This window comes from Zonotrichia albicollis, chromosome 28 (genome assembly GCF_047830755.1).
Source record: "Zonotrichia albicollis isolate bZonAlb1 chromosome 28, bZonAlb1.hap1, whole genome shotgun sequence".
NCBI classification, from domain to species: Eukaryota; Metazoa; Chordata; class Aves; order Passeriformes; family Passerellidae; genus Zonotrichia; species Zonotrichia albicollis.
In genome coordinates, this window is record NC_133846.1 from 3,874,939 (window position 1) to 3,887,960 (window position 13,022).

The window sequence follows — 13,022 nt, forward strand, 5'->3', positions numbered from 1 at the left end:
GGGGTTTTTTACAAGAAAACCATGGCTTTGGAGATATTTGGGGTTTTTTTAGAAGAAAACCATGGCTTTAAGATGGTTTGGGTTTTTTTTAGAAGAAAGCCATGGCTTTGGAGATATTTGGGGTTTTTTTAGAAGAAAGCCATGGCTTTGGAGATATTTGGGGTTTTTTTTAGAAGAAAACCATGGCTTTGGAGATATTTGGGTTTTTTTTTAGAAGAAAGCCATGGCTTTGGAGATATTTGGGATTTTTTTAGGAAAAAGCCATGGCTTTGGAGATGTTTGGGGTTTTTTAGAAGAAAGCCATGGCTTTAAGATGGTTTGGGTTTTTTAGAAGAAAGCCATGGCTTTGGAGATATTTGGGGTTTTTTTAGAAGAAAACCATGGCTTTGGAGATGTTTGGGGTTTTTATTTAGAAGAAAGCCATGGCTTTGGAGATATTTGGGGTTTTTTACAAGAAAACCATGGCTTTAAGATGGTTTGGGTTTTTTTTAGAAGAAAACCATGGCTTTAAGATGGTTTGGGTTTTTTTAGAAGAAAGCCATGGCTTTGGAGATGTTTGGGGTTTTTTTAGAAGAAAGCCATGGGTTTGGAGATGTTTGGGGGGGTGAGAAGCACCAGTGTCACCACACCACGTGTCCCCATGGGGCTGGGGAAGGTCCCCAAACCCCTCTGGGATGGGCAGAACGTCCTAAATCTCTGCTGAAACACCAGCAGATCAGCAAAGGAAGGCAATAAATGTGAATTTTTTAAGGGTTTTAATTTTTAATGGCAAGATCCAGGTGCGGGCCCAGAGCTGGGGTTTGCTGAGGGCTGGCAGCGGTGTTTGCTCACAGGAGTGGCCCGGTGACAATGACACTGCTGTTATCAGCACGGGGGGAGGGCCCTGCGGCCAAACCTGCGCTGGTTCCACCTCTGCCGCCCTGCAAGCGCTGCAGCAGCTTCTGCTGGGCTGCAGGGAGCACCTGCCAGTGGGTCCTGCCTCCCAAATCTGCTTTTCCAGCCCCTGGCCTCAGAAATCAGCCACCTGTGGGTGAGTCCTGCGTCCCTGAGCTTCCCAAACCTTCATTTTCCAAACCCTGTCCTCCCAAATCAGCCCCCTGCAGGTGAATTCTGCCTCCCTGAGTTTCCCAAATCTCCTTTTTCCTATCCCCTGTCCTCTCAAATCTCCCTTTCACAACTCCTGGCCTCAGAAATCAGCCAACTGCAGGTGAATTCTGGCTCCCCGAGCCTCCCAAATCTCCCAAATGTTCTTTTTCCTATCCCCTGTCTTCCCAAATCAGCCATCTGTAGGTGAGTCCTGGCTCCCTGAGCCTCCCAAATCTCCCTGAGCCTCCCAAATCACCTTTTCACAACTCCTGTCCTCCCAAATCAGCCACCTGCAGGTGAATTCTGGCTCCCTAAGCCTCCCAAATTTCCTTTTCCTAACTTCTTTCCTCCCAAATCAGCCACCTGCAGGTGAGTCCTGCTCCCTGAGCCTCCCAAATCTCCCAAATTTCCTTTTCCCAACTCCTGGCTTCAGAAATCAGCCACCTGCAGGTGAGTCCTGGCTCCTTGAGCCTCCCAAATCTCCTTTTCCTAACTTCTTTCCTCCCAAATCAGCCACCTGCAGGTGAGTCCTGGCTCCCTAAGCCTCCCAAACCTTCATTTTCCAAACCCTGTCCTCCCAAATCAGCCACCTGCAGATGAGTCCTGGCTCCCCGAGCCTCCCAAATCTCCCAAATTTCCTTTTTCCAACTCCTGTCCTCCCAAATCAGCCACCTGTGGGTGAGTCCTGGCTCCCTGAGCCTCCCAAACCTTCATTTTCCAAACCCTGTCCTCCCAAATCAGCCACCTGCAGGGTGAATTCTGGCTCCCTGAGCTTCCCAAATCTCCCAAATCTCCTTTTTCCTATCCCCTGTCTTCCCAAATCAGCCACCTGCAGGTGAATCCTGGCTCCCTGAGCCTCCCAAATCTTCCAAATCTCCTTTTCACAACTCCTGTCCTCAGAAATCAGCCACCTGCAGGTGAGTCCTGGCTCCCTGAGCCTCCCAAATCTTCCAAATCTCCTTTTCACAACTCCTGGCCTCAGAAATCAGCCACCTGTAGGTGAATTCTGGCTCCCTGAGCCTCCCAAATCTCCTTTTTCCAACCTCTGTCCTCCCAAATCAGCCCCCTGCAGGTGAGTCCTGCCTCCCTGAGCCTCCCAAACCTCCCTGAGTTTCCCAAATCTCCTTTTTCCTATCCCCTGTCTTCCCAAATCAGCCACCTGCAGGTGAATTCTGGCTCCCTGAGCCTCCCAAATCTCCTTTTCCTAACTTCTTTCCTCCCAAATCAGCCCTCTGTAGGTGAATCCTGGCTCCCCGAGCCTCCCAAATCTTCCAAATCTCCTTTTCCCAACTCCTGTCCTCCCAAATCAGCCACCTGCAGGTGAGTCCTGGCTCCCTGAGCCTCCCAAATCTTCTTTTCCTAACTTCTTTCCTCCCAAATCAGCCATCTGTAGGTGAATTCTGGCTCCCTGAGCCTCCCAAATCTCCCAGATTTCCTTTTTTCTATCCCCTGTCCTCCCAAATCTCCTTTTCACAACGCCTGGCCTCAGAAATCAGCTACCTGCAGGGTGAATTCTGGCTCCCTGAGCTTCCCAAATCTCCCAAATCTCCTTTTTCCTATCCCCTGTCTTCCCAAATCAGCCACCTGCAGGTGAATTCTGGCTCCCTGAGCCTCCCAAATTTCCTTTTCCTAACTTCTTTCCTCCCAAATCAGCCCCCTGTGGGTGAGTCCTGGCTCCCCGAGCCTCCCAAATCTCCCAAATCTCCTTTTTCCTATCCCCTGTCCTCCCAAATCTCCTTTTCCCAACTCCTGTCTTCCCAAATCAGCCACCTGCAGGTGAATCCTGGCTCCCCGAGCCTCCCAAATCTCCCAAATTTCCTTTTCCAGCCCCTGTCCTCCCAAATCAGCCACCTGCAGGTGAATTCTGGCTCCCTGAGCCTCCCAAATCTCCTTTTCCTAACTTCTTTCCTCCCAAATCAGCCAACTGCAGGTGAGTCCTGGCTCCCTGAGCCTCCCAAATCTTCTAAATCTCCTTTTTCCTATCCCCTGTCCTCCCAAATCTCCTTTTCACAACTCCTGGCCTCAGAAATCAGTCAACTGCAGGTGAGTCCTGGCTCCCTAAGCCTCCCAAATCTTCATTTTCCAAACCCTGTCCTCCCAAATCAGCCCCTTGCAGGTGAATTCTGGCTCCCTGAGCCTCCCAAATCTCCCAAATCTCCTTTTTCCTATCCCCTGTCCTCCCAAATCAGCCACCTGCAGGTGAATTCTGGCTCCCTGAGCTTCCCAAATTTCCTTTTCCCAACCCCTGGCCTCAGAAATCAGCCCCCTGTGGGTGAGTCCTGCTCCCTGAGCCTCCCAAACCTCCCTGAGCTTCCCAAATCTCCCAAATCTCCTTTTCCCACCCCTGTCCTCCCAAATCAGCCCCCTGCAGGTGACTCCTGGCTCCCAAATCTCCTTTTCCCACCCCTGTCCTCCCAAATCAGCCCTCTGCAGGTGACTCCTGGCTCCCAAATCTCCTTTTCCCACCCCTTGTCCTCCCAAATCTGCAGCTCAGGGTGATTCCCCCACCCAGCACGTTTCCCTGTCTGTGTTGTGTGGAAAATTTCAAAAATCCAAAGAGGAATGGATGGTGTTGGGGTGAAGTTCATCGTGTGCTGCAGTTTTACCTGCGGCTCTGCTGCGGTTGGGGTTTCTCATCCCTGGCTGTTCATGGTTTTTCCTTCAGGGATTTGTTTTCTCCTGGGAGGTGTGGATGGGGAGCAGAGCTCTGTTCCTGCCTGCAGATCAGAAATCCAGCTCTGCCTCCATTCCCAGGCAGGTGGGCAGATCCCTGCTGCCTCCCCAGAGCTCTGCCCAGCAGCAAAAAGGGAAAAAAAAACCAACTTTTAATGTGTGTGAGGCATCTCTCGCTTGATCTTTGGGGTGTTTTTGGGGTAATTCCTCCTCTCTGAGCTCTCCAGGCAGTGCACATCACAGACATTTAGCTCTGAGTGCCTCAGTTAATTTTGATTTGTGACTCTGGGAGCTGAAATTCCTCGTGCTGGGGCTGGGCACCCCCTGACACATCCTGTGAGCAAGGTGGGCTGCAGGGAGGCTCAGGCTGCCTCTGAAGCTGCCTCTGGTGATTAAAGCAAACCATTCCCCTTCTGTTTGCCCCCTCTTTTTGCTGTTTGACCTCGGGCAGGGCGTTTAAATGTTGAAAGGAGGGGTCTCTGTGACAGCTGAGGGGAGTGAACGTCCCCAAAGGGGAATAATTGGTGTTTATTGAGTGGCACTGAGCTCAGAATTGGCATTTCTCCGCAGAGAGAAAGTGATGGAGTGATGGCTTGTGGAAGTGAGGGAGCGACCACCTTTGTTGTTTTAGCATCTGACTCCGAGTTATTCATCAACCAGGCACTTTTTATAACAGTGCTAATTCACTTCATGCATATTGCAAAATCTGAGCTCCCCATAGGCTGCAGAGAAAACTTCAGCTCCTCCTTTTGTTTACAATACCTGAGGTTTGTTTATTGAAACCAAGATCAGTGTTCCCACCATGATATGAAAAGTTCTCAAAACCTTCATATCTATTCCCAGACATCTATTCCCTGAGCTTCCCAAATCTCCTTTTTCCTATCCCCTGTCCTCCCAAATCAGCCCCCTGCAGGTGACTCCTGGCTCCCAAATCTCCTTTTCCCACCCCTTGTCCTCCCAAATCTGCAGCTCAGGGTGATTTCCCCACCCAGCACGTTTCCCTGTCTGTGTTCTGTGGAAAATTTAAAAAATTAAAAGAGGGATGGATCCAACCATCTATTCCCAAATATATATTCCCATATATATTCCCTATATAAAAGGTGGCTGAGAACTTTAATTATTTACAGGATCAAGCCTGGGAAAGGCTGCTTTTACAGCAGGCTTCTGTATTTCCCTCAGCTGAATATTTTCATGGCCTCTTTCTTTAAGCCATGCTTGAACCAGGCTCTCCACCATGGCTGAGCCTCACCTCACCCTGCCAGGCTCCCCCTGCCAGCCTCAACCTTAATTATTTACAGGATCAAGCCTGGAAAAGGCTGCTTTTACAGCAGGCTTCTACATTTCCCTCAGCTGAATCCCTTCATGGCCTCTTTCTTTAAGCCATGCTTGAACCAGGCTCTCCACAATGGCTGAGCTTCACCTCACCCTGCCAGGCAACACGGAGGGACAGAAAAGTGACAAAACCCCGCCTGCCTGCACACCCCTGTGCGGTTTTTGGGGGCACTGATCTCACCTCCTCGAGGTGTTTTAGTAAATTTTGCTGTGCTGGGGGAGCTTGGGGGATTTCTGTGATTTGGGACTGAGAGGCTCAGGCCCTGTCCCCGTGCTGTGGCCTCTCCCCTCTGGGGAGCAGGGAGCAGTTACAGGGCAAATAAATGACTCAGTGGAATGAGTAAGGTAATTGCCGTTTGCTGGTAGATGAGGCTAAAGTGGGTCAGGTTTGTTTGTGAAACTCCACAGAGGCACTGCCTGTTCTCTGTGCCCCATCCTGGGGCTGGAGAAGGGCTTGGGGTGGAATCACCTCCCCCAGGGCCTGGGAGCAGCATGGAGGTGTCCTGGTCACCAGAAAGGGATGGAATTGGGTGAAATCACCTCCCCCAGAGCCTGGGAGCAGCACGGGGGTGTCCTGATCACCATTCTGAGATGGGGTTTGGGTGAAATCACCTTCCCCAGAGCCTGGAACCTGCACAGGGGTGTCCTGATCACCAGGCAGGGATGGAATTGGGTGAAATTTCTTTCCCTAGAGCCTGGAACCTGCACAGGGGTGTTCTGGTGACCCAGCTGGAGATGGGATTTGGGTGAAATCACCTCCCCCAGAGCCTGGGAGCAGCACAGGGGCGTCCTGGATGGGATTTGGGTGAAATCACCTTCCCCAGAACCTGGAACCTGCACAGGGGTGTCCTGGTCACCAGAAAGGGATGGAATTGGGTGAAATTTCTTTCCCCAGAGCCTGGGAGCAGCACGGGGGTGTCCTGATCATCATTCTGAGATGGGGTTTGGGTGAAATCACCTCCCCCAGATCCTGGGAGCAGCACAGGGGTGTCCTGGTCACCAGAAAGGAATGGGATTGGGTGAAATTTCTTTCCCCAGATCCTGGAACCTGCACAGGGTGTCCTGGTGACCCGGCTGGAGATGGGATTTGGGTGAAATCACCTCCCCCAGAGCCTGGAACCTGCACAGAGGTGTCCTGATCACCAGAAAGGGTTGGAATTGGGTGAAATTTCCTTCCCCAGAACCCAGAATCTGCACAGGGGTGTCGTGGTCACCAGGCAGGGCTGTGGTGGCCTCTGGGGATGACTCCATGTGCCTGCAGGCACTCTCCTGATCTTGGAGGGGCTCTTGAGTGATTTCCCCGTGAGAGCAGACCCCAAATCCTTTGTTTCTCTGCCATCTGCAGAGAAAACAGACAGAACACAGAGGTCATCAATCCTCCAGGGCACGATTGGGTTTTCCCAAACCCTGGCTCACCTGTCACAAACCCCTGGGGACAAACCTGCCAGGGATGGAGCTGTCACCCTTCCACTTCTCCTGGATCCTCCCCAGCCTGCTGGGATGGGCTCTGTCCCTTTCAGTGGTGACACATTGTGGTTTTACCCCACAAATCCTTAGAAATAAACCTGTTAGGGATGGAATTTTCATCCTTCCAGCCCTTCCAGCCCCTCCTCATCCTGCTGGGATTGGCACTGTCCCTTTGAGCAGTGACACATTGTGGTTTTACCCCACAAACCGTTGGAAATAAACCTGTCAGAGATGGAGTTTTCATCCTTCCAGCCCTTCCAAGCCCTCCTCAGCCTGTTGGGATGGGGACTGTCCCTTTCAGCAGTGACACATTGTGGTTTTACCCCACAAACCCTTGGAGATAAACCTGGGGTAGAGCTTTCATCCTTCCACCTCTTTTGGACCTTCCCCACTCTGCTGGGATGGGGACTGTCCCTTTCAGTGGTGACACATCCCCACAAACCCTTGGAGATAAACCTGCCAGGGATGGAGTTTTCATTGTTCCACCTCTTCCAACCCCTCCTCATCCTGCTGGGATTGGCACTGTCCCTTTGAGCAGTGACACATTGTGGTTTTACCCCACAAACCGTTGGAAATAAACCTGTCAGAGATGGAATTTTCATCCTCCAGGGATGGAGTTTTCATCCTTCCACCTCTTTCAACCCCTCCCCAGCCTGCTGGGATGGGGACTGTCCCTTTCAGTGGTGACACATCCCCACAAACCCTTGGGGACAAACCTGCCAGGGATGGAGCTTTCACCCTTCCACCTCTCCTGGGCCCTCCTCAGCCTGTTGGGAGGGGAACTGTCCCTTTCAGTGGTGACACATTGTGGTTTTACCCCACAAACCCTTGGAGATAAACCTGGGATGGAGCTTTCCTCTTTCCACCTCATCGAACCCCTCCCCAACCTGCTGGGATGGGCACTGTCCCTTTCAGCAGTGACATATTGTGGTTTTACCCCACAAACACTTGGGGATAAACCTGGGGTAGAGCTTTCATTCTTCCACCTCTCCTGGATCCTCCCCAGCCTGTTGGGAGGTGAACTGTCCCTTTCAGCAGTGACACATTGTGGTTTTACCCCACAAACCCTTGGAGATAAACCTGCCAGGGATGGAGTTTTCATCCTTCCAGCCCTTCCAGCCCCTCCTCATCCTGCTGGGATGGGGACTGTCCCTTTCAGTGGTGACACATCCCCACAAACCCTTGGAGATAAACCAGGGATGGAGCTTTCATCCTCCCCCTTGCCCCTCTCCACCCTGTTGGGATGGGTCTGTCCCTTTCAGCAGTGACACATTGTGGTTTTACCCCACAAACCGTTGGAAATAAACCTGTCAGGGATGGAGTTTTCATCCTTCCAGCCCTTCCAAGCCCTCCTCAGCCTGTTGGGATGGGGACTGTCCCTTTCAGTGGTGACACAACCCCACAAACCCTTGGAGATAAACCAGGGATGGAGCTTTCATCCTCCCCCTTGCCCCTCTCCACCCTGTTGGGATGGGCTCTGTCCCTTTCAGCAGTGACACATTGTGGTTTTACCCCACAAACCGTTGGAAATAAACCTGTTAGGGATGGAGTTTTCATCCTTCCACCTCTCCTGGATCCTCCCCAGCCTGCTGGGATGGGCACTGTCCCTTTCAGCGGTGACACATCCCCACAAACCCTTGGAGATAAACCTGCCAGGGATGGAGTTTTCTTCCTTCCACCTCTTCCAGCCCCTCCTCAGCCTGTTGGGATGGGCACTGTCCCTTTGAGCAGTGACACATTGTGGTTTTAAAGTTGGAAATAAACCTGTCAGAGATGGAGTTTTCATCCTTCCACCTCCCCTGGATCCTCCCCAGCCTGCTGGGATGGGGACTGTCCCTTTCAGTGGTGACACAACCCCACAAACCCTTGGAGATAAACCAGGGATGGAGCTTTCATCCTTGCACTTGCCCCTCTCCACCCTGCTGGGATTAGCACTGTCCCTTTCAGCAGTGACACATTGTGGTTTTACCCCACAAATCCTTAGAAATAAACCTGTTAGGGATGGAATTTTCATCCTTCCACCTCTCCTGGATCCTCCCCAGCCTGTTGGGATGGGACTGTCCCTTTCAGTGGTGACACATTGTGGTTTTACCCCACAAACACTTGGAGATAAACCTGGGGTAGAGCTTTCATCCTTCCACCTCTTTTGGACCTTCCCCACCCTGTTGGGATGGGGACTGTCCCTTTCAGTGGTGACACATCCCCACAAACCCTTGGAGATAAACCTGCCAGGGATGGAGCTTTCATCCTCCCCCTTGCCCCTCTCCACCCTGTTGGGATGGCTCTGTCCCTTTCAGCAGTGACACACCGCTGTGGCCCCTGATTTTAACCCATTCCCTGCTGTGTTTAACTCTCTCCCCGCAGCCCCCAGCCTGTGAGCAGGAGCAGCAGCCTGCAGTGGGATCCCTGCCCGGGCTCTCCACGCCCCACAAGAAGAGGAAGAGGCACAGACGGTTCCTTGGCCGTTGATAAAATGGGAAGCAGCGTCTCCCCAGCAGCCCGGCACGGGGAGCTCCAGTCCTTGCCTGGGGGGCATCCCTGGGGGCTCTGCAGCTGGCAGGACACAGCCCTGTGCCACTGAGGGGTCGGGCTGGGGACAGCATGTCCTGGCAGAGCCGCAGGACCCAGCTGCTGCTGGTCAACTCGCTGACCTTCGGGCTGGAGGTGTGCCTGGCCGCCGGCATCACCTACGTGCCACCGCTGCTGCTGGAGGTGGGCGTGGAGGAGAAGTTCATGACCATGGTGTTGGGTAGGCAGCTCTTGTCACCTCTCTGATGGAGATTTTGTCATCTCTCTGAGGGAGGGATGGTTTGGGCATGGAGGAGAAGTTCATGACCATGGTGTTGGGTAGGCAGCTTTTGTCACCTCTGTGAGGGACATCTTGTTGCCTCTCTGAGGGAGGGATGGTTTGGGCATGGAGGAGAAGTTCATGACCATGGTTTTGGGTGGGCAGCTCTTGTCACCTCTGTGAGGGAGATTTTTTTGCCTCTCTGAGGGAGGGATGGTTTGGGCATGGAGGAGAAATTCATGACCATGGTTTTGGGTGGGCAGCTCTTGTCACCTCTGTGAGGGAGATTTTTTTGCCTCTCTGAGTGTGGGATGGTTTGGGCATGGAGGAGAAGTTTGTGACCATGGTTTTGAGTAGGCAGCTTTTGTCACCTCTCTGATGGAGATTTTGTCATCTCTCTGAGGGAGGGTTGGTTTGGGCATGGAGGAGAAGTTCATGACCATGGTTTTGAGTAGGCAGCTTTTGTCACCTCTCTGAGGGAGATTTTGTCACTTCTCTGAGGGACATTATGTCACCTCTCTGAGGGAGGGATGGTTTGGGCATGGAGGAGAAGTTCATGACCATGGTTTTGGGGAGGTAGGCAGCTTTTGTCACCTCTCTGAGGGAGATTTTGTCATCTCTCTGAGGGAGGGATGGTTTGGGGGTTATGGGCTGGTGGAGAGGAAAGGATGTTTTGAGGTTTGGGACAGAGGGAAGTGTAGCCGTGATATTTTCTGAAAAATCTTTTCCTTGGGATTTTTCCTCCTGAGAAGCTGAGAGGCCTCAGGAACAAAATGCAAGCAATGGTTATCTTCTGCTGTGGAATGCAACAGGTGCATCTGTGATTGGTCTCATGTGGTTGTTTCTAATTAATGGCCAATGCAGTTGTTTCTAATTAATGACCAATCACAGATGCACCTGTTGCTTTCCACAGCAGCAGATAACCATTGCTTGCATTTTGTCCCTCAGGCCTCTCAGCTTCTCAGGAGGAAAAATCCCAAGGAAAAGATTTTTCAGAAAATATCATGGCTACAGGGAAGGATGCTTCTGGGTTTTTTTTTTTGTTGAACCTTGCAGTGTGGAGGGTGGGAGTGAGTGAGGGCAGGGAGACAGAGGGGCTGTGACCAACTGCAAGGGTGGGGAGGGTCAGGGTGAGTGAGGGCCGACAGAGGGGCTGTGACCAACTGCAACCTCCCAAAGTGACCAAACACCCCTTTTAGGAGTGCCCACAGAGCAGCTGTGTCCCTGTAACACCCCGTGTCTCTTTCCCAGGGATAGGCCCCGTGCTCGGGCTGGTTTTTGTGCCCCTCATCGGCTCGGCCAGCGACCACTGGCACAGCAGCTACGGCCGCAGGAGACCTTTCATCTGGGCGCTGTGCCTGGGCGTGCTGCTCAGCCTTTTTGTCATCCCCCACGCCAGCAGCCTGGCCAGCCTGTGTGCCCTCAACCCGCGGCCCCTGGAGATCGCCTTCCTCATCGTGGGCATCGGCCTGCTGGATTTCTGTGGCCAGGTGTGCTTCACCCCTCTGGAGGCCCTGCTCTCGGACCTCTTCCAGGAGCCGGACAACTGCCGCCAGGCCTTCTCCATGTACGCCTTCATGGTCAGCCTGGGGGGCTGCATCGGGTACCTGCTGCCCGCCATCGACTGGGCCTTCCTGGCGCCCTACCTGGGCAGCCAGCAGAGCTGCCTCTTCGCCCTGCTGGCCCTCATCTTCCTCGCCTGTGTGCTGGCCACGCTGTTTGTGACAGAGGAGGCCGTGCAGGGGAATCTGCTGGATGGGCCAGCGCTCAAAGACGTGTCCCCAAAGGCACCAAAGGCGTCCGTGTGGTGCTGCCGCTGCTGGCGGGCGGCGCGGGGGCCGTGCCTGCTGCAGGGCAGGCGGGTGCTGCAGGCCGGCAGGAAGCTGGGCCTGCTGCTGCCGCGGCTGCACGGCCTCTACTGCCGCATCCCCAGGGTCATCCGGCGCCTCTTCGTGGCCGAGCTGTGCAGCTGGATGGCCCTGATGACCTTCATGCTGTTCTACACGGATTTTGTGGGCGAGGGGCTGTACCACGGCGTGCCCAGGGCCAAGCCGGGCACGGAGGCCAGGCGGCACTACGATGAAGGTGAGGAGTGCGGGGGTGTTATGGGTCTGAACGAGGGCAAACAAAGAGGTTCTTTACTAGGGAAGGAAATAAAAAGGGAAAATAACACGGTAAACTAAACCAATGTCGTAGATGACTTTAATTAAAAATCCTTTCCTTAGGACTTTTCCTCCTGAGAAGCTGAGAGGCCTCAGGAACAAAATGTAAACAATGATTATCTGCTGCTGTGGAATGCAACAGGTGCATCTGGGATTGGTCTCATGTGGTTGTTTCTAATTAATGGCCAATCACAGTCAGCTGGCTCCAACAGAGAGCCTGAGCCACAAACCTTTGTTATCATTCCATTCTATTCTATTCTTAGCTGGCCTTCTGATGAAACCTTTTCTTCTATTCTTTTAGTATAGTTTTGATGTAATATTTGGGGTTCTCCCCAAAAAGCAAGTTTCCAAAAAGAAGAACCCCGACCTGTGGTGGCGTTCACAGGGGTCTTAGGATGAGAGAAGAGACGAGGATCTGACTCCATGTTTCAGAAAGCTTGATTTATTATTTTATGATATATATATGATATATATATATATATAAAATTCTATTCTTATTAAGAAACCCATTGCTTTTATAGACACAGCAGGATATAATTGATCCTCCAATCCAAACACCATCACCCCATTGGCTCATTCAGAAACCAACCTTTGGTAAACAAATCTCCATGGCACATTTTAGCTGTTCACAATAACAGGTGCAGCAAGAGAAGATAAGAATTGTTTCTCATTCGTTTCTCTGATCTCACAGCCCTCCCCAGGACAATGCTTGGGAAAGTTGTGCCTCTCTCTGTGGCCAGAGAGCTGCTGCCACATTGCCTGGGGTAAAAACATTTCCTGGGAGCTGGGGATGGGCTCAGCTCTGTTGGTAATTAAAAAAAAAAAAAACCAAAAACAAACAAAAAGCTGCAGGTAGGTCAGGAAAGAACATTTTCCCATGGCTCCCAGAGCGTGGCACGAGGTTGGGAAACAGCTCCTGGTTCTTCCAGCACGGATCTGGCAGGGCAGCCCTGGCCTGGGGCTGGCAGGATGGGGCTGGCACTGTCTGCAAGCTCCTGGCACTGCCCTCTGTGCTGGCACTCACGGGGCGAGGGAAGAGAGGAGAACCGTGACTCCAGAAGGCTGATTTATTATTTTATTATATATACTATATTCGAAGAAAACGATCTATTAAAACTAAAGAATATGTCATATATATTTTTAGTATATATATTATATATATACACTAAAATATATATATTTAAATTTTAAAAAATATATTTTATATTTTAATATCTATTAATATATATTTAAATTAATATAAAATACATATCTATGTATTTATAGATATTTTTCTCTATATATGTTTATATATTTATATATTTATATATAAATATATAAAAATACAAAAATATATATAAATATATATAAACATATATTTATATATAAATATATATAAATATATAGGTATATCTGTGTATCTATAATATGTATCTATCTTTATATATTTATATATATACATATAAATATATGTGTTTATATATATGTTTAATATATATATTTAAAATATATTCTAAATATATGTTTAAATTATT

General features: G+C 50.9%; 1 protein-coding gene across 6 annotated transcripts in view; it reads left to right on the forward strand.

Moving 5' to 3' along the window:
* Positions 1 to 13,022, forward strand: part of SLC45A3 (solute carrier family 45 member 3) — a 49,842-nt gene that overhangs the window by 27,503 nt on the left and 9,317 nt on the right. For 3 of the 6 annotated variants that reach the window (XM_074528117.1, XM_074528116.1, XM_074528118.1), the window contains 2 exons: positions 8,923 to 9,307; positions 10,598 to 11,431. In XM_074528117.1, coding sequence (XP_074384218.1) covers positions 9,160 to 9,307; positions 10,598 to 11,431 — 982 coding nt within the window. In that variant the 5' untranslated portion in view covers positions 8,923 to 9,159. The other 3 variants (XM_074528119.1, XM_074528120.1, XM_074528121.1) reach the window with 3 other exon arrangements.